This window comes from Pelecanus crispus, chromosome 1 (genome assembly GCF_030463565.1).
Source record: "Pelecanus crispus isolate bPelCri1 chromosome 1, bPelCri1.pri, whole genome shotgun sequence".
NCBI lineage: Eukaryota > Metazoa > Chordata > Aves > Pelecaniformes > Pelecanidae > Pelecanus > Pelecanus crispus.
The window spans coordinates 207,367,228-207,395,029 of NC_134643.1; the positions used below are offsets into that span (position 1 = coordinate 207,367,228).

Consider the following 27,802-nt stretch of genomic DNA (forward strand, 5'->3'; position numbering starts at 1 on the left):
GTTGTTAAAACACAGCAAAGTACTTTTATTTCAGAACTTAACTTGGGTCAAAAATTTGAGAGGCTAGGTGAATTTGAGAAGTGAAACAGCTTTAAATTCAGAATTCTCACCTGCCTGCTCAAACCCTCAGTTCTGAAGTCACAGAATCACAGCAGGGTTGAGGTTGGCAGGGACCTCTGGAGCTCAGCTGGTCCAACCAGGCACCATTTGGTGCCCAAGCAGGGCCACCTAGAAGCAGGTTGTCCAGCACTATGTCCCTGCTTTCTAAGGCATAAGTTTTTATGGGGTCTAGTATATGCAAGGTTTGTAGTTCTCTACATACACAAAGAAGAATTAAGTTTCTTTTTAAAAAAAAAAAAACAAAACCCTATCATGATAAAAAAATGCTTCATCACAATACTCAAAATCCAAATTAAGGCACTAAGATTTCCCAGGCTGCTCCATAAAGACTTTATAAAACAGTTTTACAGTCCATCAGTTGTATGAAAAGATTTACCAAAAATACAGGGAGCTGGAATTTGTCGTTTAAAACCACAGCTTGTACGCTGCATGGTCCACAGAGCCGAGCAACGACTTCTTTACCAAAGAAATTTGCATGGAAAACAAAGAGAAGAATTCCAGATCCTGAAAGGGAAGGCAATTCAGTCACATGAATTTGAAATGAGATCCATTATTTAGAACAACTGCATACACTGAATATTTGAAGACAGGTACAAATACATATATAGAAAAAATATAAATATTATATAGTCTATATTAAACACCAATGGAGTATCAAAGCAACATGCAGAAATCCAATTTCCCAAGCCAGTGGATCCCAGCACAGAACACAACTGACTTGGTCACTAAGTTAAGGTCTTTTGGCAGCAGCAGAAGTCCTATGTGGGTATTGAAAAGGAAAGCAAAATGGATACGGCAATCCTCGGTACGGTTCACCTCTGTGGTTTTAGGTTTACCTAAAGAAAGTTATGAATTTAATGTGGTTTGGCTTGTCTATTCTCTTGCTAAGGACAACTGAACCCCGCCAATTATAGATCTTTATGAAATGCACTGAAATTCAATGAGCAACAACCTTCAATACCCACAAAAGCCTCATTTAAATACATAAACTTATGTAAGGTTTCTTAATTCTACAGAGAATACCTATAATCAAGAACCAGAAGACTTATATTACAACTCTCTAACAACCAGAAAATCAAGCAGACACAACCACTTTCAATCTTGGTTTAAGTAGTATTGCTCTCACATTAGTGTATTATTTTGAGAAGAATCAGTATCAGTGGATATTTCCCTGATATACTCAAAAGGTGAATAAAAATGACTCGGCTGAGCCAAGCACCAGAGATCAGTATCTGGATTCCTGAAAGAACAAAGAAACATTCCCAAGTATCCTGGGAATTTGATTCCCAGCTTTTTCAAAGGGTCTGTGGGCAAAACAGAATTGATTGATGCTGGCTTCTTTTTTATAGTGTTTGTAGACTGCATTTGTATCATGACAGTGCTGCGACTATACTCCAAGACTCCAGTGCATTAGGTACTGTCTACAAAACAAGATGATCCACTACAAGATTTTCAAAGTATGGTCTTAGATTAGAATTAATACTTTTGAAAAATCTTAAGGTAAACCACTCCTTTCCTATAATACCTGTCACTTAGCTAATGTAACCCTCACAAAGCTAAGGTAACCCATGAACAGAAGAAAGAAGCTGTGCATGTGGCAATAAAAAAAACCCTCTTCAAAAAATAAAAAAGATACACACAAACCCCACCCACAATGCATCAAAACACTGTTCCTCTCCCTATACTCCATACTCAGAGCATCCTTAATGTAATGTACTGCAATATAATGTCATACAAAAATAATTTTGCATAGCAGACACTTTAAGACATACTTACAAGGCAGTTTCTTAATGTATGGTTCTCTTTGGTTTTTCTTTTTAACCCAAACAAAAACCCCACCACCAAAAAACCCCCTACCTTCTGGCACATTTTGGGGGGGTTTATAGTTAAAATCCGTAGAAAAGTCTGGCCCTTCACAGAGACGATGACACGCGATTGGAAAGACTGGCTCCAGCAAAGCAAGACGAGCTTCAAAGTAATCCCTGATGGTATCTTCTGCTACTCTTGAGAGCCTAAAAGACCAAACATGGGAGGCCTGGACTTCACATAGTAAAACCACTTTACCAGACAGACTTCAGAAAGATGTCCCTGAAACATCAGTATGTACCTAGTGGCTAAACAGAAACAGACAACCACTTCCCCAGCGTGGCTGATTTATCAACCTGACCGCAAGTACAATGTGCAAATAAATAAGCCACTGTATAATTGTACTGGCAATACTGTTGGAATAATGCAGTTCCCAATTAACTCTACTAAAATGCAGTGAGAAAGTAGCAACACTACCGTTAAATAGCCAATTTCGGGGGTTTTGTTTGGTTTTTGGGTTGGGGGGGTGTTAATTTAAGCGAATGGCCTAGCCTTCAAAAGAGAGACCACATCAACCAACAGCAGTTGGCACTTTTACAAGCAGGTTACTAAGCAATCCTCTTCAAAAAGCTGTTTTGACACAAATGGGTTTTAAACGCTTTTGCAAGGCAAAGGTCCTGACTCTCTCCCCTTTACAGCTTTTTGAGCTGTTATTCAGAGCACACTTGCCCTCCATGCTAGCTGAGGTTACCATCTGCAGAATCTGAAACTTCAGTCTTTGACTGGAAAGAAACCGCAAGAATTGCCATACCAAAGCAAGCCTGGAAGCCCATCTAGCCTAGTTTCCAGATGCTAGACAAAGCCATATTAAATATGGGAAATTAAACAGTTGTCTTTTTCTGGTACACTGTCCTAGTTTCCAGCAATCTGATTTAGAGGCATCCAAAAGTAGAGACTGCAGCCAAATCGCACCTCTCCTTAGATCTACCTTAATCCCTTATAAAATCCCATGCATTTGTGACCACAGCTTTCTGCAACAATGAGATCCGTAATTCAGTTTTTCCTGTGCAAAAATATTCCTCCATTTCAAACCTATCACTAAATCATTTAACAGGATGGCCTGTAGAACCTGCCTTATGGCTTTGGGTTGTTTTCTGCTGTTGTTGTTTTCTGATTTTATTTTAAATTTTGACCTTTTAATCTGTCCCAAGGTGATGTGTACCACTTCCCTCGGTCTATCCTCACAGAATAGGATAAATACTCCGCATCTCTGATCTTCTTTACTTTTCCTTTTTGCTTCATCTGGTTTTGAAACAACGTAACTGGCATGGCATGTGCTATTTAAGGCATTCGGACACCACGGATTTACATTTTATTTTCAGCTCCACTACTACTATATTATCTTCGTTTTTGACTGACAAGAAGCACTGAACTAGTATTTTCATGTAATGAGTCTAGAAGCTTCTTCAGTTGGCAAGAGCTATGTTACTCCCTGTATAGTTCACATTACTGGAGTGATACTCCCTGGACATCACTTTGCATTTATCAGTATTTAATTTCAACTGCCATTTCACTGGCAAAATTACATGTTCAAGATCTTCCAAAACTCATTATTCAGATTAGCCAAAACTGAAGGTGGCAGATTTTAAACAGGAAACAAACTGGAAAAGGCATCAAGTAGTGAATGAGTGGCAAAGTTTTGATATGCGGAACAGCAGGTACCAGACCACTTTTATCTGCATGCTTGCTGTTGCCTTCAAAACCTTAACTCACAAGTCATGATTTCCTTCCCTGGGCAAGATTCAGCATACTCCATTTATCCACTTCAACTTCTCCTGCTCACTTTAACAACTTTTCTATGTTTGAAAAATTATTATTAGTTTTTATGCCTTTAGCAATTTTCTTTCCATTTAGCCTGCTGTAAGAAGAAAACATTCCTTACAGCTTCTATCTGCTCAGGACAGAAGTTAGATGCAATGATCTACAATACCTCAGACAAGCTTTACACTGCATTAAAAATACTGGCATCACAATACTTTCCTCCCAGTATGAAACTGGATCAGAACACACTAGTTCAGCTAAAATCAGTAGCACAAAGTCTAGTTGGAAGCCAGTCATTACTGGTGTACCCCTGGGGTTAATACTGGGTCCGGTCCTGTTTAACACCTTCATTAATAGTCTGGATGATGGGACAGTGTACCCTCTGCAAGTTTGCAGATGACACCAAACTGGGAGGAGTGGCTGATTCACCAGAGGGTCATACTGCCATCCAGAGGGACCTCGACACGCTGGAGAAATGGGCCAACGGGAACCTCGTGAAGTTCAACAAAGAGAAGCGCGAAGTCCTGCACCTGGAGAGGAATAACCCCAGGCACCAGGACATGCTGGGGGCCAGCCAGCTGGAGCGCAGCTTGGCAGAAAGGACCTGGCAGACACCAGGCTGAACACGAGCCAACAACGTGCCCTTGCTGCAAAGGCGGCCAATGGTACCCTGAGCCGCGTTAGGCACAGTACTGCCGGCAGGTCAAGGGAGAGGGCCTGGAGCACTACGCCCAGTTCCAGGCTCCTCACTACAAAAGAGACATGGACATACTGGAGAGAGTCCAATGAAAGGCCATGAAGATGATGGAGGGACTGAGCATCTGTCCTATGATAAAAGGCTGAGAGAGCTGGGACTGTTCAGCCTGGAGAAGAGAAGGCTCAGGGGGATCGGGGGGGGGGGGGGGGGAGGGTGAGAGAGGGTGAGAGAGGGTGAGAGTCTCTCTCTCTCTCAATAAATAACTGAAGTGAGGGTGCAAAGAGGATGGAGCCAGGCTCTTTTCAGTGGTGCCCAGTAACTGGACAAGGAACTATGACACAAAGTGAAAGGCTCCCTCTGAACATCAGGAAACTTTTTCACTGTGAGAGTAACTAAGCACTGGCACAGGTTGCCCAGAGAGGTCAGGTCTTGGATATCTTTGGAGATATTAAAAAACTGCCTGGACAGGGTCCTGGGCAAGCAGCTCTAGGCTGCAATAATCATATATGAGTATCTGCTTATAGATTTTACTTTTTAGACACAGCATGCTTAAATTTAGCATTTAATAACATTCTAAAGGAAAGAGCACTAGTAACTATTTAAAATAGAATAAGAATATTGGTAGTACTACAGCATATGTCAGTGACCATTACAAGGCAGTTTCTGTCAAGACAGATTTAGGATGTCAGCTGATGGGAAACAAGAGATCAGAGACAGAAAACAGCCAGGGCTTTCTAAACACTAAGATAGGAGAGAATGAGCTTTGACTACAAACTACTTGATAAATTGGATTCTTGTATTATATAGATAAATCATTAGAATAAAATCATCATAAACCTGAGACAGTGTTCTTCCAGCACTAACTATGCATTCAGGGCAAAATCTCACCTGCTGCAGAAGCTCTGAGACCCTCCTTGAGTCTTCTCCAAGTTTAGAGACTGCTGGTTATGATTTTCCGCCCTGACAGGTTAACTATCAGTATTCTTCCAAAATGATATTTAAAGAGCTTGCTTCTTCTCTTTATGTTTATTTTGTCTCCATTTAGCATGCATATCATAGAATCATAGAATGCTTTGGGTTGGAAGGGACCTTTAGAGGTCATCTAGCCCAACCCCCCTGCAGTGAGCAGGGACAGCTTTAACCAGATCAGGTTGCTCAGAGCCCCATCCAACCTGACCTGGAATGTTGCCAGGGATGGGGCCTCCACTACCTCTCTGGGCAACCTGTTCCAGTGCTTCACCACCCTCATTGTAAAAGATTTCTTCCTTATGTCTAGTCTAAATCTATTCTTCTTTAGTTTAAAACCATTACTCCTTGTCCTGTCACAACAGGCCTTGCTAAAAAGATTGTCCCCATCCTTCCTATAGGCCCCCTTTAAGTACTGGAAGGCCACAATAAGGTCTCCTCGCAGCCTTCTCTTCTCCAGGCTGAACAAGCCCAGCTCTCTCAGCCTGGCCTCGTAGGAGAGGTGCTCCAGCCCTCGGATCATTTTGGTGGCCCTCCTCTGGACCCACTCCAGCAGGTCCATGTCCTTCTCGTGCTGAGGGCTCCAGAGCTGGACGCAGCACTGCAGGTGAGGTCTCACCAGAGCAGAGCAGAGGGGCAGAATCACCTCCCTTGACCTGCTGGCCACACTGCTTTTGATGCATCCCAGGATACGGGTGGCTTTCTGGGCTGCAAGTGCACCTTGTTGGCTCATGTCCAGCTTTTCATCCACCAGTACCCCCAAGCCCTTCTCTGCAGCGCTGCTCTCAATCCCTTCATCCCCCAGCCTGTACTGATATTGGAGGTTGCCCCGTCCCAGGTGCAGTACCTTGCACTTGGCCTTGTTGAACCTCATGAGGTCCCTTTGGATGACATCTCATCCTTCTGGTGTGTCAACCACACCACTCAGCTTGGTGTTGTCTGCAAACTTACTGAGGGTACACTCAATCCCACTGTCTATGTCATTGATGAATATATTAAACAGCACTGGTCCCAGTGCAGACCCCTGAGGGACCCCACTTGTCACCGGTCTCCATGTGGACATCAAGCCATTGACCACTACCCTCTGGATGCAACCATCCAGCCAATTCCTTATCCACTGAACAGTCCACCCATCAAATCCATATCTCCCCAATTTAGAGAGAAGGATGTTGTGGGGGACTGTGTCGAACGCTTTACAGAAGTCCAAATAGATGACATTCATTGCTTTTGCCTTGTCCACTGATGCAGTCACTCCTTCATAGAAAGCCACTAGGTTGGTCAGGCAGGACTTGCCCTTGGTGAATCCATGCTGGCTGTCTCGAATCACCTCCCTGTCCTCCATGTGCTTGAGCATATCTTCTAGGAAGATCTGTTCCATGATCTTCCCAGGCACAGAGGTGAGGCTGACAGGTCAGTAGTTCCCAGGCTCCTCCTTTCTTCCCTTTTTAAAAATGGGCACAACATTCCCCTTTTTCCAGTCAGCAGGGACTTCACCTGACTGCCAGGACTTTTCAAATATCATAGAGAGTGGCTTGGCAACTACATCAGCCAACTCCCTCAGGACTCTGGAATGCATCTCATCAGGTCCCACAGACTTGTGTACACTGAGGTTCTTCAGCTCAGTATACTTTATATGACCATATGACATGAATGCTTCACATACCGCATACACTGACTGCACTGCTCTTCAGTCATTCTGTTGCATGAAGATTTTTATTTCCATCATTTACTGGCATGAAAGGCACTCTCAGCTGACATTTAAGGGTCCAACAACACCCTAACTATCTGCACTGACTTTTCATGGTATTTTTGTTTGGTGTTCTTTTGTTTGTTTCTGGTTTTTTTATGCTTTTTAGCAAGGTATTTTATTTGGCATGCCCTAACAAGAGTTTACATTCACCTACCCAGTGCTATACACTTTTTAGTTTTTCTGATTGCTGTATCTCTAGTTTAAGGAATCTTTCACTTCTAGTAATTCCCTTTTCCTCCTTTCCATCTTTTTACTCAGTGTTTAAGCAAGTGCCTGCTAATTCTGTTAGCTCACATCATTTTCATTTCACATGATTTATTAGTTAGCTTTCTGCCCAAACCAGATCGGTTTTCTTTCCTGAAAACTCCCCCTCTTCCCCTTGACTTAAACCAAAATTGACATGCCCAGTATTGCAAACTTTACCAGAACAAACTTCAAAGTACAGTTTACTCACTTTTCCAAATGACTCTTGAGCTGATCATACACCAGTGCATTATTACATTGTTTAGCAAAATGCAGTGCACTGTTCTGATGCTTTGACAAAATGTTACAGTCTGCTCCACTTTCAATCATAAGCCGCACTATATCAGAATTCCCTCTTTTACAAGCCTGTGCAAAAAGTGGGGAGATAGAAGGATGGAAAACAACGACAATTCCCCCGTTAGAACACAGCATAACATTGGAGTAGGCAGAACTGTGGAAATGAATTAAAATCCAAAATTATTTACAATTCAGAAAACAAGTTTAGGTATTTGCTCAGCAAATGGTAACACAACTGGAAACTCAGGATCACACTCCATAAATATTTTATCTTTACCCAAGCAACACTACACACCTGATCCCACAGAAGCAGCAACACTGAGGGTTACTAAGTGGACTTAATTAGAAAATAAATAAACAAACAGATAAACCCAAAAGTTCTGTGAAAACATGTAACCTGCTGGAGTTCAGTAACTGTGAACTTTCTTGCAATTGTTTACCTGAATAAATGGGTTTCTGCAGAAGTATTCAGAATCACTTAAGTAACACTCCCAAGTGTCTGTTTCTAGGAATCCCAGTTCAAATGGTACTTCAGGTGTGTAGTAAATTAACAGAATTTGCCCCAAATTGTTATCTAGTTATGTTAGTCACTGTTATCAACTGCCGAAGTGTCCAATGCTGTTCAATGTTACAATGAGAATTTCAGGGCATGTCAACCGAAGACTTGACAACAGGAAAATGTAAAAAAAGCCCTACTCTGAAGAATGCAAACACATGCTCTTGACCACTTGTGTTCAAACACTTCACTCGGACGAATTAGGGAAATGTACAAGAGAGAGAAATTTCTACCTTTATGAGGCCTGTTTCAGAAGCTAACTTCTGAAATTTGTCTCAGCTCTGAACTTTCACCTGTGTTTTCAATCCGTAATCTTCCATAAATAAACAAACCCATCTGCTCCCCAAACAAGAAACCCATAAAAATCACACACCACCTCAGAGAAAGGAATTAAGTGCCAGGACTTTTTCTCTCTTTCAAAAAGTATGATCCAACTCCTAAGGTTAAATAAGAGTGACTTGATAACACATTTCTATGTTTATCCACACATGGCTAAACTTGTTCCAGTAAGTTACTGGAAATGAAGACCCTATTCTTTTTCTTTGTATCTGCACAGCAAAACAAATATCTGTAATAAGTCACTGCAGGCTGCCAATTAGAAAGTATGTACAGCTGTGCAACAAATACTAATAAAAACCTTTAAAAACAATGAAGGTCAAAACTGAGGTTCATGGAGGTAGCCAAATTATGAAGAGAATTTGGACTGAAGTGGCTGAGGAAACCACAAGTGTGTTACCATTTTCTTTACAGAAAATGTGAATTCCCCACACTTGTTAAGCCTTCCAGAGGACAGAAGAGAAACAATACCACACTGTCTTGGACAGAAAAGCTTTTCTAATCTCCTCTGCAAAAAAATTGCCTTAACAGCCTACATATAAATACAGCAAGTTTATCAGGAAGGGGAACTTTGGTGGAATTATTTGGTATGAACAAAGAAAAAAAAAAGAAAAAAAGAGGAGCACAGACTGTTTTAAGGGTCTTAGAATTTTCCCATTAAAACAAAATAAAAAAAAAAATTCCTTTGTGATGGGAGGGAGTAAAGGTGCAGAACAGGCAGTGGGAAGGAGACTGCAAACCGGTTATTTTACTTCTGGCCTGCAATGAAATGGCAAAAGTAAATCACAGCAACACTCAAGTGTTTCTCCTTTCTGGAATTTTTCTCTTCCTGCTGACTACCAGATTGTCTCAGTTTTAAGACCACATCTTGAGTCAAATAATAGAAGAGGATGATGAGCTACATTTAGCATTGTATGCTGATGGCATCTGCATTTATTAGAAAAATGGATTAAAACACTGCCTAGAATAACTAACAGTAGTATTTGTATTTAAAACATAGTACATGTTCCCCTAAATCAACTCTACAGATATGCTTTTGTTTTGTTTGTTTGCCAAAAGTATTTACTATTAAACTGTGTCAGGACAAACACTGAATTTACCTTCATTAAAGCAGTTTCACCACTGCTCTGCTGCATGTTCACATATGCTCCAGCTTCCAGAAGAATAGCTACTGTTGTTAGAAAATTCTGAAAAAAACAAAACCACAAGACAAGTAAGTAGAAAATATTCTGGTTTGTTTCAGAATATAAAGTGGCATTTATTTAAAATCCATCAGTAAAATCCAAAGCATGAGGCATGACACGATTAACATTGTTCTCTCCTATGGCTAATAAAGAGCAATTCAGACTCAGGCAAGTAGACAGCCGTATTTACAATTCTTACTTTTTTGCAATAGTGAACACCACAAGAAGAAAACAGTATGTTTGCATTAATCACCAAACTGGAATTGAGCTCCCTTTTGGCCTTCTATCTACTGTATATGCGAAAACACATGAACCAACTTTAACGAAAGAGCACACCCATGAAACATTCTCTAACTTACCAGTCTAACTGGTCTTAGTTTGAGAAAAGCTTGCCACTGTCTCCATCTCCCAACTCTCAAACAGTAAACCCTGCTTAACCAGAGATTTGCTCTCAAAGTCTCCCAAGTTTGGATCCTGTGTAGCCAGAGATCATAACAAGCACTTCTAAAATGAGAACTTCAACCCCCACGACAAATTCAGAGATATCCTTTGCCTCCACTTTCCCTCTAGGTAGCCCTATGATATTCTCTACTCAGGGTAGGGTTTGTGATCAGAATTTATTTACACCACAGTAACCACAGCTGCTGAAATTATGCAGTTAAGAGGTCACCCCACTATACCCTGCTAACTACTTTTCAGGCACCATCCAAAGGAAAAAAAATTGTGTACCACTTTTAAACATAAGTAAAAGAGCCAAGAGCCACAAATACGACAATAATGAAGCCAACCTTCTCAGCTGCCTGTATTAATGCAGTTGTTCCATTTTTCTGTCTACCATTAACTTTAGCTCCTTTCCTGATTAGGACCCGGAGAAGGTCATCGTGCCCACCAGCAGCAGCAAGCATTACTAGTGTCATTCCACTCGAGTCCTGCCAGAAGAAATCATTGCCATTACAAAGGAAAAAAAAAAACCCAAAAAACCCCTCCAAACCCCAAAAAACCCCCAAATACTTTAAGATAAATCAAAGCCGCAAGACAAAAATTGCAAGTGCGTCAACAGGTTTCACAAAGATTCCCCTCCCTGGCAGAAGAATTCACACATACATGGCTGCCAGATACTGACGAACTATCACCTCCCACTTCTGTCCACAGGCCTCACACTCCGAGCTCCATAATCTGCAAAACCTGTAACATTACGAGGACCAGAACAAGAAGGACGAAAACCAGAATGAGCCAAGAAGAAAGGCGGCAAGGTATCTGAGGGTGGGGAAGACAGCAAGACAGTGGAAAAAGAAATCAGCAGCCACTGGAGGCAAGACACAGTGGGTCAAGTCAGCTGTTATCACAATGCTGCTTTTGCATTTTATCGAAGTATGAAGAGACTTCTGTGAGTGGCCAGTCTCCTCACTCATTCTCGCATTTTTCACCAGGCACTATAATTCAAAGAACACATGCTTGCCTCAGTAGTTCATTTGGTATCTTTTCTACTATGCTACAGATGTCTTAGCATAACATATAGTTCTTAAAATACCACATAACACAACTACACAAGATCACCAGTGAAAATACTGGTATCAGAGATTTTAATCCTCAAAAATGGAACTACAGTACTATTTAACAGGAAAACAGATCGTTGAAAGAAAAACCAGCAAGAACACAGCTGATGAAGAACTGGCAGAAAACTAATTATTCATGGAGTGAAGTGGTCCCAGTCTGTCAAAGAGAACATTCCAATTTTTTTTTTCCTCATGTATATATGTTTAACATAGTTTAGCCACTTGACCTGATGGGTATCATCATTCCTTATACCATGTACAGTTCTAAATTTAACATTCAGTTAAATCCAGCAGGCAAATCTGCTGCAAATCCAGCTACTGGGATGCTCCTATCAAACTTTACTTCTATCAAACTTCATTTTTTCTTTGGAAGAAGTGGGTAACAAATACTGAAGCCTCAAATTCTGTACTCATCTTGTGTGAGTCTGTACTCACTTTTCTCACTTGTGCTTTTTTTCCCAAGGTGAGACAGAAATCTGCTTCTAGCAAGAGGGGAAAACTTTTCAAACAATCCAAATGCGCACTCTTCCCCCGCTTCTACTGCAGAAAAATTACCTCTTGATCCAGATTATACTTCTCATTTGAAGAAAGTGCCATCTTTACTGTCATATAATCTCCACTTTTAACAGCATCCCTCAGGAGAGCTAGAAAATAAATTCAATGCAGTTATAGGATATTTCACTTTGAAAAGCCAGCTAAGAAATGTCCCTTCCTCCCAGCAACTACTCACTACTTGATATCGGTTCTGTTGACACACGATTCTCATCTACTCCATCAAGATGGTTCTGAAAGTCTTCTAGTGTCAGCCATTCTAACTGCATGTCCATACCCAAACTCAAGACTTGCTGCTTGCCATCTATCATGTATTTGATTTTATGGAAGAAAAAACATAAAATAAATGGTAAGTAACATAAATTTCCAAACCATTCATCACTTGCCCTTGCTTTAATGATCAGCAGCTTAATGTACTACTACTTTTCATTCAAACAGACTCTGGAAGTCAGCGTGGAATGGTTCCAAACAATGAAGGCTACGTTACAAATGAACATAAAATGCTTTTACTTGAAACAAACTGTTTCTTTGTTGTAATAAATTAGGCTGAATTGATAAGAGATGGCGAACACTCCATTACTGTAATAGCAGAAACACACTGAAAAGTTATCAGAGAGTTTCAAAAGAAAACATCATTTCAGCCTCCTGGGGAGACAAGAATTGGAGCACTAAAAGATGCAAGCAGGAATGGAGAAAATAGTAAGTGCCAGTGCTCAACTTTCCCCTGCATTTGTTTCTACTGCTCACCAGATTTCTCCATTTGACACACATCCACTACTTCTCGATCACCTTCTGCAGCAATATAAGTCCATGTGTCTGTTTCATCTCTTATGTTCCTCCTTTCCTTGTACACCTTGCTGTCTTTTGATTTTAATTCTTCTATGAATTTATATTCTAGCGAAGATTCTTCTCTTTTGCAGTTATTCTCAGAATATTCACTTTTTTCTTCTGAAGCTACATTAAAGTCAAATGCACTTTTGATGTCCTTAAAGCCTAGAATATTAAGACAGTTACCAAGAGTGACTACTTGAGCCACTAAAGACTATTACATAACAAAGTTTAAGTGAGTGACCAGAGTCCATTTAGAAAAGGTCTCTTCTCTTTCCCTAAGTTAATCATTGCTGAAACGTAGGAGCAAGCTTAGTAACATAAGCCAAAAATTGGGAAGAGCTAGTTCACCTCCAGCTACTCTGGCAAGTCCGAGTTCTGACTGTTTTCAACACGGTACCATCTTCTTTTTTATGAAATGTAGTTTAGAATTATGCGTAAATTACTACTTTGAAAATATGTTTCAGTATCTCTGATGAACAGACGAAGGACAGGTGCTGTATAAGGAACCATAATTAATCATTCTGTTTGTTACTGCTTTTCCTAAGCACTGTAAGCATCCATGCTACTTTCATTGAAATATGTTTCCCTAGCAACAGCTATTTGAAGCATCATAGTTCCTCCTAGATCCATTCATGGTTATCAAAGGTGGAGCTACCTGGTTTTCCGCAGTTCATCCTCATCAGATTAGTGAGGGAATTTATCTTGAATAAAATCATCCAGAATTTTACTGAGATCAAGAGTGGTAACATTAATGCTCCATTATACTATTAAGAACAGAAATACAACCTAGACATTTTTCTTCATGTATCAAACCATTCAGTTCTGGTGATATTTTAAGGGTTGTATAATATAACTCATCATTGTGGCTAAAGCAAGAGGCAAGAAGTTTGTCTGACGGGAACCTCTACTAGTTTTTCTAAACATAAGAAGTGTGTATTCCTAGTATCATCAGAACACTTCTGGAAATAGCCAATAGCTGGATGAATTCCTCTAAAAAAAAGAAAAGATTACCGTTACATGCCACAGAAGCATAGTTGACAATATTAAGTGAAAAAGGGCAAAATCTTGACTTGTCTACAAAAACATTAGATTTCTATACACTTCCATGCTTCATACATGAAAGTACATACAGCACTCTCATGAAGCATATATTAACAATGCCATTAAACAGCAGACTTTTGCTTCCTAAAATAAAAGCAGAAATTCTTGTTTCTGGTATGTGTTACAAAACTATACACAATAGCCGCTCTTACAGAAATAGGAGGAGAATGTCCTGAAGGGTCTTTCCCTTCTCTCTATTAAGCAGTTAGCACTTACTTTTTAGGCCCTTTTGTTCTTTTCTGTTCTTTTCTTCTTTTTCACACTCTTTCTTTTGAGATTTTTCTTTTGTTTCAGTTTTCTTTACTTCTTTCTCCTAATATTGAGAACAAGGATCAAATTAAAGTGGTATAGAAAAAATGGGAAATAAACTAATTTCACCACTCCAACAATAAAATATATTTAAAATTAATACTACTGAAACCTGTATATAAGAGAGTTGTGAACATTCCTAAGAAAGAATTAAACAGGTGAGTCAGGAGTTAAGTCTGTGAAGGCTTCTTCTGCAAGAGATGAGGTGTTATTTCCAAAATAAAATTACTTTAATTCAGATTTTTACTGCATCCCAGCCATGCAAGGTGCTTTATGGCATGAGGTGAAGATATGCTAAAACCAGCATTTTGAAGAAAATTCAAAATTATGAACTTTTCATTTGTTCCAAATACCAAATCTGAATAGAATGTAATTATTTCAAAGTATTTAACATCTTTGTGGCATCATATTCAAAGCAGTTATGATAGCACTGACTTGAACCTTAACTAAGAAAACCTGACATTTGTATACAGAAGGTTCCAAGTTTTCCAGTTTACACATACAGGATGTTATGGCAACAGTCATTTGTGAAAAACAGACACTCAGAAAAATCCACCCAAACCCACCATATCCACACAGAAGACTGAGCTTAGCAGTATAGTATCCAGTATCACAGAAGAAATTTATGGTAGATGTAGATATATGATCAAATTTACCAAAATAGATTTCAACTGCCTCCACCAAAGGCTGCCTTTCTCTTCCTGTAATCGTCTCTCGCTCTCGATTCAGCCAGCAAATTCCAAACTGCAGAGCAGGTGGGACAAGGCTCCTTGGCATGGCTTTGTATCAGTCCCTGACACTAACCTGGTACATGGAATAGCATGGGCTTTCTGAAAAACTGCCCCAAAAGATGTCCCCACGAGAACTACAGACTCAATTTATCATTAAATGCTACCATTTCTCTGACACGGGAAAAACTTAAACTAAAATAGATGAATTTGGCATATCATAGTGTTAGCAGAGCTGAGACATTTAACCAGCCGTCTCAACCCCTCCCTCCCCCCCCAACCTCAGCTTTTGATCACTGGCATGATTAACTAGTAGCACAGAGAGCTGTTAATCCCGGCAGATGCCCAGTATTTAGGAGGAGACCCATAACTTACTAAACGGATTACCAGATATTTGCTACACAGAGGAGCTGTTAAAATCAGTAATCCTGAATTCTATGCCAGATTTCCAATACTGATCAGATGCAGAGCGTACACTGCACGTTTATTTTTGGACGCAAATCGAATGGAAAGAATGGCTCAGCATGCAAATGGACTCCAAACAGAGAATACTGTATTATAAATTGATGTGACAGTGTTCTGTAATCAGAAATACATAAAGAAAGACAGGTAGCTGAAACATATGCAATGATTTTATTTGAAAAGAATAATCTGCTTGGGCCAACAATTTAGTGAAGCCAAAAAACCTCCACAACTCTCCACCAAACCCACCCATATAGTAAGGCCACAGCTGCTCTGGAGAGTAACTAACCAGTTACAGAAAACATTGTTTAATCCTCCTAGACTGAAAAAGAAGCTAAGAGCAGAATGCTTTCCTTGCTTCCTTGGTACCTTGGAGCATGACCTTCCACAGCGCATGATCATGAGAAAGGCATACAGACAACTTATTGAGACTGCTGGCTGAAGAGCCATAAGCAAACCAACTTTCATTTGCTGTTGACTTCTTCATGTTTGGGGTGACAGGATTTTTATACTACTGGTAACTAAAACAGAATCCCAAAGATTTACCTGATTATCATCACTGATGTCTCTCTCTCATGAATGCTATAGCCTCGAACTACGAAAACATACTTGAGTAATAAAGGGCCATACCATTTCAGTTAATTAAGTAACTTTTTGAAACTGGGCTATGCCTCATAGTAATTGCTTAACCTTGTTTACAACAGCTTTCACCGCTAAGCTCTTGCAAACACGCTATTTTGTGTAGCTCTACTCTGAGATTACGCCACGTAATTCTGTACCCCAAAATCAACTTCCTTATGTTTAAGGCAGCCTAGTCCACACATACAACAATCTTAAGCAGAGGACCACAGCTGAACCTACAGAAGAAACTTGCCGCCACAGAATTATGGCCTCAGAAGAAGTGGGATGTAATCCAGTAAGTATCAAGGTGTTTTGGCTGCAATCCTGATACAAATCAGAAAGGGGCTTCTCTGAGCAGCCAAAGTTTTATGAACTGCAAACTGTCTTAGAACACTCTGAAGCAGCTGAAAGAAATAATATTCTCAGAAACATTCCAGAAATATTGGGGGTTTTTTTTTCCCCTTTTTTTTTTTCCCCCCTTTTACCTTTACCATCCTGCTTTTCTCAAAACACTACGGTATTAAATAAGGAAAAAATAAATATTCCAGTATTTGCTTAGCTCATTTCTCAGAACAGGTACAGAATTTGTAATTAATACGAAACCATGTCATGAAACTAAGCATCTTCTATAAGCACCCCAGGAATTCTAACAAGACAAGCCAGCTGCACAATTGTCTGGGAGACTTGGGTTTAGAAGCGATTTCAGCATTCCAATTCTCAGGTACGTGCTAACACATGTAAGGTACAATGGAGTGCCTGGTTTTTGAGAGAGATCAAGTGTGTGTTCTAGCTCAGAAGTGCACTTCATTGTGCAGTGTTGGATGGATAGTTGCTCAAGGCTGAATGTCTTGCTACAGAAGTAGAAAAAAGCCAAACTGAGGCAACTGTGGAAGGTGAGGGGAACAAAGCTAAAAATGGCTTTGGAGGAACAGTAAATTTCATTCTAAGTAAGTACGCATAACAAAGAGGAGAAACTCATACCTTCACATTTAAGGACATCCTTTTCTCCTAAAGTGCTCCCTCATTTACAGTGTCCAGAATCCAGAAATTTTTCAGCGTCTCCTATACATTGTGCAGCGGGCCTTTCTTCAGCTTCATCCAGCTCATTAACTTCCCAATTTGTATTTTTCTCTTTGCTATCATGAACAGTGGCCTTTTGAGATATCTGTACCTCAAAGATGTACGATTTATTCCCCAGCCCCCACCCCAATGCCTTAACATTGCTTACCTCCCCAGCTGAATCGGTGGACTTGCACCCTCTTTCATCAGTGCTCCATTTCAAACCCTTCTGCACTGGTGAAGGAGCAGGTGACACTTTCTCCAACTCTCCGGGTACCATTTTTACTTTTTCTTGACCTTTTTGCTTTTTGTGCATGCTTCTCTTCTCTAAATAGGTATCTTGAGTTTCCAATTTTCTACCTTCCTCTTTATAATCTTCAGCTTTCTGAATTTTTTTCTTCTTTCTTTTAACCTTAACATCAATACTATCATCTTCATTACTTGCTGATCCATCAAGATGCCTATCAGCAATGGAATCTTTTTCAGCAATTTCTTGTTCCAACCTCTCTTCTCCAGTTACTACCTTTTGCTTCTCGTCTTTATTTTCAGAATTTAAGTCTGAATTTTCATTATCAGTTCCTTGAGAAAATACGTCGTCTAGAGTACTTGATTCTGAGTCAAACTGAACATCTCCATGCCTCTCCTTCCGTGATTTTTTATTTTCTTTAGAATCTTCTTTAGATTTTATTTTTAAATCTTTAACTTCTCCCTTCTTTTTCTTGATGTCTTTAGGATCTTCTTTCCTCTGCTTCTTTGGGTCCTTTGAATCCTCCTTGGTTTCTGAAGTCCTTTTTTTTGGTTTCGAATCTGAAACCAAAGTATCTGAGGAATTTTCACATTCTGTTCTGCGTTTTTCTTTGAGTTTTGCAGACTTAGACTTTTTCTTCTTCAGATCATCTGGACTTCTCTCCTTTCCATCTTTTGACTTCTTCTTCTTCTTCTTTGGTGAAACATCATCTTTTGTTTCACTTTGCCAGTCACTGTCAGATTCTGCTTCAAACACATCATCATTTAGAGATAGTTTCTAAAAGATAGGGGAAAAAAGAACAGATTTCTTTCCCCGTTAAATTGTATCACTTTGGTGTAAACTATACAAAAATGGTAGTGGTGGTGCTTGGGAAAAGTAACTTTTTAAACACTTTAATCTTTTTATCACTGCAAACATCACTCCTCATTGCCAAATTGTAAAATTTGTAAATACAATTCTAGCTCACTTACCTAAATTACATTAGTAACTGCTTGGATGAGAATCAATACATGAAAAAGTCAAGTAAACCAATCAGATATTCAATAACCAGATCCCAGAACAGAACTAAATCTGAACTATTTTACATCAAAAACAATTAACCTGATTTTGTAAAATTTACCTATAGGTTTCCCAGAAGTAGGGTAACAGTTTTCAAAGAAGATTCTTACACTTCATTTTCAAACTGAGCAGTTAAAGAAAAAGCCACATGTTGCCTCCTTGCAATTAATTTTTCTGTATTCCTATCTTACCAAATTTCATGGTTAACATGCAAAAATTCATCAATCTTCTCCACAAAGCAGGAGGGTGAATTGAGCACTGCCCAGCTTCACTGACAAGACAATATGCATGTGGGTAGGGACGGGGGTTGTCTGTGTTGTCAAAAGCAAACTAAAATGACCATACATCATTTATATAGTCCCATTAAAAACTGAAATAGAGTTTAGATGGATTTAGAGTCTACAAGCAAACCTGTCAATTAATAAAAAAATCCCTAACCAGAGAGCAGCAAGATTATTCAGTTTCACATGAAACAAAACACTTCCAGATCAAAGGGATTCTTAATTCTTAACTCTTCTTAATTCCCAAATGCCTTCCCTTCTCCCTCCCCCCATTAGCAGAGCCTAGGTAGGGAACACCTTTTCAGTGTAAGATATTGGAAGGTGAAACATACCTGTATGTCTTTTTTAACAGGTTTAGGCTTATTGTCAACAATTTTTTTTCTGAATTCAAGCAGCACTTCTTTGCAGTCTTCCAAATGAACCTCTGGTTCCCACGTATCATCATCAGAGGTATATCCTTTCCACCGTACTTTGTAGAGAATTTTACCCTGTAGAAAAAAACCCCAACATTTAATACAATACAGCATAGTATTGCATCACTTACTCAATTCTTGGGGATCTCAGTGGATATATCATTTCGTGTCTATAGAAATTAATATAATGGGAGTTCAACCCAATGTTGACATAAGAATTCCCAGAATTATTTCCATCTGCATCACATACTCAACTAAGCAGGTTGTAAAATGTTTCAGTAGTTGGAGTGGTTTTATCCAAAATATTTGTAATATCTAAAATTTGTTCAGAACCACAGCTACAACGTACAAATCAAATTCCTGGTCATTTTACTGAAATAGATTTTCTGACAGTTATTAAACTAATTTTTTTAAAGTTTTAATATTTCTTCTATAAAAATTTCAAGCTTGAATTGCTTCTCTTTGAAAAAATTTATATAAAACCTTAAGACTTATAATGCATTAACACCATTCACCTAGTTTTACATTGGAATTTGTAACTTATGTTAGGTTTGTAATTAATGCCACTTTTGATAAATGGAAATATCAACAACTAGAAAAAAAAAAAAAAACAACCACCAATGAGATCAAGTTAAACCTAGACAAAATCTGAAAGTGTACATCTCAGTGGAATGAGTTAGAAAGATTTTGGTAAAACATTACATGCGAAAGCCCCAGATCAATTGTTTCAACAGTATTTAACTTCACCATAGGATGAAATTACACCTTTTAGTCTCTATTTGTTTTTTCACTAGATTAGAAAGGGGTTTTTTTAACCATTTAAAAAAAAAAAAAGAGCTTTCCACCAAATTATCTCTTGCCTTTCTCCTAAATAAACTAAGTAGTCTGAATCCTTATGTTTCTCAAGATGGACTCCTTTTCTTGCTGAGAGGCAAGGCTTATTAGCTTGGACTCAGCACGTTGCTGGTATAGCCAGACAGTGGCAACTCAGGGCCCCCTACACCAAGCTTAAATGAAAAGCAGAGACATGTCCTACGAAATCAATCTGGTCACCTTTACTGATTAAACCTGCAGTCTCTTTAAACAGATGTACGACAAAAGCTAGCACCAAACTTAAGAAAACCCACTTTCCGTGTAAAAAAAGCTAATAATGAATACGAAGCAACATAGCCATTCCAAAAAAAAAAAAAAACCAACCAAAAAAAAACCCTATTAGCAAATGTACTAAGGAAAGTACCTTTGGAGAGGCAAAATAATAGTATCTTTTTCTTTCAAAAATGGATTGATAATGCTCTGAAAGATCCTACACTGCTAACCAAGCCTGAAGAAAGAAAGCTTCAAAAGAACTGCCATTTGCCACTTACTGTTAAATGTATTTATATCCATAAATTTACATTTTTGCATGAACACCATTAACCTTTGACCAAGTGTATATATATGCCATTAAACTTTAGCAATCAACTCTACTTACAATCTTCTGTATTTTGCTTCACAGACACATAAATAAATAGCCTATATTCAGAAACATTAGTGCAACACTTCTCTTATAACTTAGCTTAACCATACACTCGATTCAGAAATTAGTTTTCAAAATTATGTTCACCTATCTTTCTTTCTTCTAATGGGGTTACTCATGAAATAAATGACTAGTAACTTTCTTATGACAGTCACAGAATAATTTAGGCCATAAGGGATCTCCAGAACTAACAAGTAAAATGCCCTGCTCAAAGAATGACCAACTAGATCAGGCTGCTCAGAAATCTGCCCAGTCAAGTGTATCTATTCAGATTTCCCTGTGTTCCAGCTTGTGTCCACTGCCTCCCTCACCCTTTCACTGTGCACCTCTGAGAAGGATCCGACTGTCCTCTCTACACCCTCCCATTAAATAGATATAGATATCACTATGATCACCCTTGATTCTTCTCCTCTTAGAGCAGAGCAAACCGAGCTCTCTCAGCCTCCTGTGCTCCAGCTCCCTAAACTGTTTTCATAAACCTTCACTCCAGCATGTCCATGTCTATTCTATCCTGAGGAGCTCAAAACTTGACACAGTACCCCAGATGCATCTCAGCAGTGCCGAGAAGAGAGAAAGAAGCATCCCTCTCAGTCTGCTGGCTACACTCTTGGATGCTGTTGGTTGGCTGCCTTTGCTGCAAGAACTGCTGACTCATGTTCAACTTACTTGTCTGTGGGGACTCCCAGCTCCTCTCCTGCAAACCTGCTTCCTAGCCAGCTGGCCTCTCACCTGTCTGATGGTACAGGGTTATGTCATTTCAGATGCAGGACTTCAGTTAGCTTCAGAGTTACTGTTAAACACTTGTAACTCAGGCACAAAATGAGTTACAAGTCCTTTTTTAATTAATTGAGAAAGCTGGATAAAATAAAGTAATGCAAATGTAAGACTATCTGTACATCCAGTACATACAGTGATACAAAAATGCAGCTTAAGTGATACAAAAATGCAGCTTAAGTGAAGACAGGAGATTGATCATTATACTAAAGATACATACACAGCCTCAACATTATTTCACTCAGCATTATTATTTCTTTCCTCTGTATCACTTACAAATAATAGAACACTTCCAAGCATTTGTATACTGCTGTAGCTTCTAAAAGAACTAGTGATGGGCTAGAACCAACTCCTATGAATAAGGGGTATCACCATGTCATTAGAGAGCAGAGTTAAGGTTACCCATTTCCACTGGGGAATGTCACTATTTGCATTGGAGCCCGTTGTTTTAGTCTAATTGTAGTGCAGTATGAAAGACTTTCTAGACATACTGAGAGGAAACATTTCCAAATTTTTATTGCTTGTTCCCTTAAGTAGGATATGCTGATGTTTCATTTATCAGCAGGTCTAACTCCCCAGCCCAATCCCATCCCAGGAGTGCTGTCTCATGCTACCATTACTACCAGCTCCAGCAAAAGAAGCTTCTCTGTGTGGTGCTCTCCAGCTCTCCCACTTCTGCAACTGGCACGCAGAACAAAGTGACTGGCCTTATGCTGTGCTGGACAGTGGCCGACTCGGTGTATCTGCTCGAATTTTGTATCAGACTTGGGAATCTGCAAACTGGGAACCACTAGTCTGAAGCAGACTACATAAAATATACTCCACTGAATGTAACACACTGCTTTTCCCAGCCATTTCCAATTTTGGACTGGGTGCGAGTATCTGTCTCGCCCTATATTTCTGAAGCACAGGAGCATCACCCCCACTGAAGAACAATAGAAAGGTGACCTGATGCAACTGCAGCCCACGGTACAAAGCTACAACCAACACATACTGGGTAAGGCACACGCATACCACCAAGCCAGGAAACATGAAATTAATTATTACAGCACCCTTAACTGGTTTAGTGGTGGGCTTGGTAGTGTTAGGTTAATGGCTGGTGATGATCTTAAAGGTCTTTTCGAACCTAAACAATTCTGTGATTCTATACAGTAAAGCTAATTGCACTGACCCAGCCTGGAAACCTCAAGCGTGTACAGCTCAGAACCTGCTCCAGAATGGGCTGCCTGGAGGAGGAGGAAGAGGATGACAGAACGACGGGGTGTAACACACCGTTTTACCGGCACATGCCAATGACATTTTTAGAGATGGTACTTGATGTGTTCTGGTATTCTTTAGACATGTATGGAACAGTATGACTCCCCTGCCAATACACAGATTTTAGGTTCCGCTGGAGGGGTGGCGTGGGGGGGTGTGTGTGGGTGGAGAAAAAGGAGTCCTCTTGTTTTCAAGACTGACTTATTATTTTGACCAATGCGTCATACAGGCAAAGCTATAAATAGCATATTACCTCAAAAGCGTAACATTCTTAAGCCATCAAGATATTTCAGCCAAGATACAAACTAATCATGATAGCATCACAAATATCTAAGAAATTCTTGATCTGAAGGTTCTCCAACCTAAGGGTTTCAAAACCCTGATGTTTTACACTAACCAGGCAGAATTCTGTATTACCACGTACCTGACTGCAGCCTAAAATAAAAACCACAAATTAGTTAAAATAAACAACTTTCAGACACAAAAATCATTAAAAAAAAAAAAAAGCTGTATTAATTATTTTTTGTATTTGAGGTTTAGGAAATTTTAGAAGAACTTCAACCAGTCTAGGCTGCTTTCAAAGAAAGAAGGTACGATATTTCTGTCTAAACAAAGCAAAGATCACTACAGCTAGTTATTTTAACGGGAAGAAGTCTCTCATTTTAAAAGCCAGTAAACACAGTCTCACTAAACATACCTTGAAACCACCTCCAAGTTCTGCACTATATTCAATCCTGCCCATTTCTGCATTCAGAACGTTTTACCTTAGAACAGTACTGCAGTTCAGCCATAAGAGCAAAGAGTAGCTTAACAATGCAGACAAAAAAAAAAACTTAGTAAAGATACTCCAGATTCAGTCTCTTTAGTCAAAGCTGTAAGATAGAAAAAGCTGCCTTGCAAAATCGCGCACAACGTGTTTTAAAACGCACTTATAACGGAACTACTATTTTTGCTGGGTTCCCGCCCAAGTATAAAGGAATCGTGCAGGAAGACCTGCCCGAACGGCAGCCCTGCCCGTGCAGCCCGCACAGCCTGCGCGCCCCGAAAGCCAGGCAAGAGCCCGGGGCGACCGAGCGCACCCGGGCCCACGCCGCCGCCCGCGCACGGTTAACAACCGCCCCCCCCTCCGCCTCCTCGGGGAGCGGGGCGAAACCCGACCCCAGGGCGGCCGCCGGCCCCAGCCAGGGGGCGGCCGGGCTGCCCGCCAGCCCCGCCGCCGCACGCCGCAGCAGCCTCCCTGAGGGACCCGCCGCCGCCGCCGCACCGCCCAGGGGGCCCCGCCGCAGCCCCGGCAGAGCGGCCGGGGGCGCCGCGCACTCACCCCCTCGGTCTTCACGTCAAGGATCTTCTCCACCTCGAACACGTCCTCCTCCTCCTCCTCGCTCTCGCCACCGGCCTCCCCGCCGGCTGCCGCCACCGCGCCCGCCGCCTTGCCAGCCCCACTGCCGTCTTCCTCCCCGTCCTCCTCATCCTCCGCCGCGGCCGCCGTCTCCTCCTCTTCCTCCGCCCCCTCCAGCCTGGCCGCCGCCGCCTCAGCCCCGCTCCCGGCCGCCGCCGCCATTTTGGGCCGAATTTCAAACGACAACGGTGAAAAGCGGCTGCGACATGCACCGCCGGGCAAAGAGGGAGCGAGGCGGCGGCCGCAGCCAATCGGCGCCCCGCCAGCCCATGACGCACAGGGGCGGGGCCCGGAGGCCTTCGTGCCCTCCGCGCGGCGGGCCGCGGCAGCCAATGGGCGGGGGCGGCAGCCGGAGGCCCCGGCAGGGCGCGGAGGGGGGTGGGGGCGGCCCGGCCCGGCCCGGCCCGGCCCCTCCGCGCTGGCTGCGGGCGCCCGCCGGGCCCGCCCCGTGAAGGCGGCTGCTCCGCTCGCCCCGGGGCGGGCTGCCCGCCAGCCCCGTGCCCGCCGCAGAGCTGGGCGGCGGGAGCGGGGAGCCCGGTGCTGCCGTCCGGCTCCGTCCGTTCCTGCCAAGCTCTGCTGTCGCCCGCCGGTGCCGGCCGTCGCGAGTCTCGGCGCTGCCGGGAGCCCCGGTGCCGTCGGCGAGAGGCGAGCGCGGACGATTGCTGGAGCTGCCTGCCCGCACGCTGGCCCCTTCCTCGAAAGCGTGACCGAAGCCCCGCTCGGCCGCCGTGTCAGGTTTCGGTGCCTGGCGCGGCAGCCCTCCTCCGGAGAAGGGAGGGGGTGCCGGTGACCGGGGGCACTCAAAGGCAGGTTCGCGCCATTGATCTTTCTGCCAGGAGATACCGTGCCCGGGTGGGCCTGGCTTGTCCAAATAAAAAGACAAGAGCGTGCTGAATATCCCGGTCCAAAGGTACCTGCCCTCAGCTGGATGAGGCTTTGGGGAACCGCACAAGCAGGATGTACGGGGACACCTCAGACGAGGCCCTGCTGGGGAATGGGGTTTCTCACTGGGAAAAAGAATCCTCTTAAATTTCACAGTATTCTGCATGTTAAAATAATTGCCTATAGGCAAGCACAGCTTTTTTTTTTTAATGTAACATGCAGGAGGAAAAAAGGACGGTCTTGTAAAAAAAAGCAAATAAACCACACCCTATTTGCTTATTCAACTGGCTTTGCTAGGGCCAGAGTATTAATACACTGTATGTCAGAAACAATTCCTTAAGGAACACGTATCACTCAAATGAAACTCAGGCTTCAGCGTGAATGCATACTTTTCGTACAGACCAGTATGGGAATATATTGCAAGTTGCAACAGTGAAAATGCCAAACTATTTGAATAATTAACTGCAGTGAAGGAAAAAAAAATTCTCCTTTTATTCATATTTTTGCCAGTACTTATTTTCTAAGGTAACTCCAGTAATGCAGCAATTGACCATACGAAGACTTAACAGCAGATGTAGAAGCTCGTTTATCATCATCTACATTAAAGAGTCTTTCTAGTTCTTAAGAAACCCATTGCCTAGCTCTTCTCAAATAGTATAGTACAAATTTTTCTTTTGTGTTACTTACTAAAAAGCCAGCATCTTACACACGTGAAAACAAGGATCCAGAGCACCTTAGAAACAGAAGGACCTCAGGCTACCCCTCTTAGCAACCTCCTCTACAAAATCAAGTGTATCTACTCCATCCTTGGTAGATGTTTGCTTAAATTCTCATAAAAACATCTATGAAAGAGATTCCAGTTTTCCTTAGTAACCTGTTACAATGCTTCTCTATTACTGCTAGGGAGCATTCTCCATTTGCTAGGGCAGTGTAACACGTTACCTACGGTGGCTGTGGAATCTCCTGCTTCTGAATATTTTTGCAGTGGTTGGACAAGCAGGTGTAGAGTATGTTCTGTACACACTGGAACCCGCCTCAGTGCAAGCACTTGTCCTAAGTCTCTAACTACATTTCCTCGGATCACAAAGTACCAAAGTATGATTCTGTGCAGCTCCTTAATTTAGAAGAGGTAATGCGTTCATTCAAACACCTGTGAAAAGCCCATTGAATTAAAAGAAATCACTTTTAGTCTGGTTTTGTTATTAGGCTTCAGTGTTTGGTCTGGTATAAAATAAAACTAATCACTTAGGTTTTTGTTGGAATAAAATCAAAATACAGAGTAACTGCAGAAAAAAAAAGAGAGCAGTCATTCCTCCTAACAAAACTGGCCTATGTATTCACAAGTTGACCTATGACTGATAAGAAAAGCAGTGCAGGAGAAAAATAACTGTTCTGCTGTTTGCATTTCAAGGCACACTGTAGGAATTACAAAACAAACCAGTTGAAAACACTAATATGTATGAAGATACCTTATGAAGCTCTTTGTTTATCACATTCTTGTATCTGTCAAAACATCTCCTGCCATATTTAAGTGAATTACTACATTACACATGCTTTACCGTGCCATTAAAGAAGTACGTAAGATTTTAGGAGATATCAAAACAAAGATATTATAAAACTACTGTTATAACATGCAATGAACTGAAGAGATTAATGTAAAAAAAAAAAATATTAAGGTACTTTTAACAGTTACAGGTAAGTAAAATACTACATATATGTAAAATCAAGACTTACTAAATGTAAGACCCTTATTTCCATATCTTTATCTCTGTGAGTATGAAAATTATTATTCAGTAATAATATAAGATCATATGTCCTCAATTTAAACAGTTTATGTAAAACTGCAAGGAAAGCTAACTCTGCTATTATCTTTAAGAATTACATGATTAAATATTTTAAGTAGAAAGATAACCGATGTTAGATAAACTTGATACCCAGTATCTTCTTGGTGGCAGAATCCCAGTCTTTCCCAAGTTCAAGTCAATAGCAAACAGATGGAAATCGCCTCTCAACTCCTCTTACCCACTCTACTGCTTTCTTGACCAACTCAAAAGCCCAATGAACATCACTGTATGTAGAAATGAAGTTTTATTATAATAAAATCTTGTAAATGCACCAAAGGAGCAAGAAGAAAATAATTTCTTCTAACAATAATTATTTGAAAGAGAAAATTTTCTATAGTGCTATGATCCAGCCTGTATAAAATATCATCTGATGCAGAAAACATCATTGTCTGATCATCTTTTGAGAATCTTCCACATGGGAAGGACATAGACTCCTAATCATTACTTGCATTTATTTATTTGCACTATTCCAATCACCACAGTGAAGTTCTATGCATTTCATAAAGGCAAACTTGATGACTCCTTTGTACATTCACATATGTTAGAATTGCTTTCATCTAGCAGTCAGTGCAATTATATTTGTATTCCTGACTAGAGTAGCCAAAATTATACAACCATTTTACACAAAATTATACAACCAATTTTTCCCTCTGCTAAGGAGTTTCAAAAGAGGGAGGAAGATTTCCAGGGCTCTCCTGACTGTTTTTTTATCCTGTCCTAAATGCCCTGTAAAGTATGAAGTGTGTAAATCTTCCCATTTTGGCACAAGGGATCTGTTGGTGGCTGGGGCAATCCAGGTTCACTGGAGGCCTATTCCTTCATGCTTCTTTTAAGACCTTTCTCTTTCCTCTATGCCAAAAACTTGCCAGATGATAATTGTTCATTTCATCCCCAAAGAAAGGGAATTTCCAGATGCAGGGAACCTATATTCAAAAAATAATAGAGCACCAGGACATACAGAAGTGAGGGGGCGGGGTTCAGAATAAGCCAGCACCAGTATTCTTCACAGCTAAAGGAAAGGGTGGAAGTTGTGCTGTGAAGAATCATCTGCTCTAATAATTTCAAAAGTCTTGTCCAGAATATTTTATGGTGTATGCTTGTGAAGAACACCAAGCCACAAATATAATCCTGAAAA

General features: G+C 40.9%; 2 protein-coding genes across 3 annotated transcripts in view; both read right to left on the reverse strand.

Moving 5' to 3' along the window:
- MPHOSPH8 (M-phase phosphoprotein 8) overlaps positions 1–24,127 on the reverse strand; it is a 29,256-nt gene extending 5,129 nt beyond the window's left edge. Inside the window, exons 1-12 of one of the 2 annotated variants that reach the window (XM_075725996.1) lie at positions 23,864–24,103; positions 18,915–19,070; positions 17,165–18,019; positions 14,033–14,129; positions 12,632–12,877; positions 12,063–12,188; positions 11,888–11,976; positions 10,565–10,705; positions 9,693–9,779; positions 7,615–7,769; positions 1,978–2,132; positions 497–624 (exon numbers count right to left, since the gene is read on the reverse strand). In XM_075725996.1, coding sequence (XP_075582111.1) covers positions 497–624; positions 1,978–2,132; positions 7,615–7,769; positions 9,693–9,779; positions 10,565–10,705; positions 11,888–11,976; positions 12,063–12,188; positions 12,632–12,877; positions 14,033–14,129; positions 17,165–18,019; positions 18,915–19,070; positions 23,864–24,103 — 2,475 coding nt within the window. Of the gene's footprint in view, positions 1–496; positions 625–1,977; positions 2,133–7,614; positions 7,770–9,692; positions 9,780–10,564; positions 10,706–11,887; positions 11,977–12,062; positions 12,189–12,631; positions 12,878–14,032; positions 14,130–17,164; positions 18,020–18,914; positions 19,071–23,863 lie in introns of both variants that reach the window. The other variant, XM_075726003.1, reaches the window with a different exon arrangement.
- A 3,318-nt stretch (positions 24,128–27,445) lies between these two features.
- Positions 27,446–27,802, reverse strand: part of LOC104037197 (protein mono-ADP-ribosyltransferase PARP4) — a 44,927-nt gene continuing 44,570 nt past the window's right edge. The window contains 1 exon segment of the mRNA XM_075715561.1: positions 27,446–27,590. The gene's annotated coding sequence lies outside the window, so the exon portion shown is untranslated.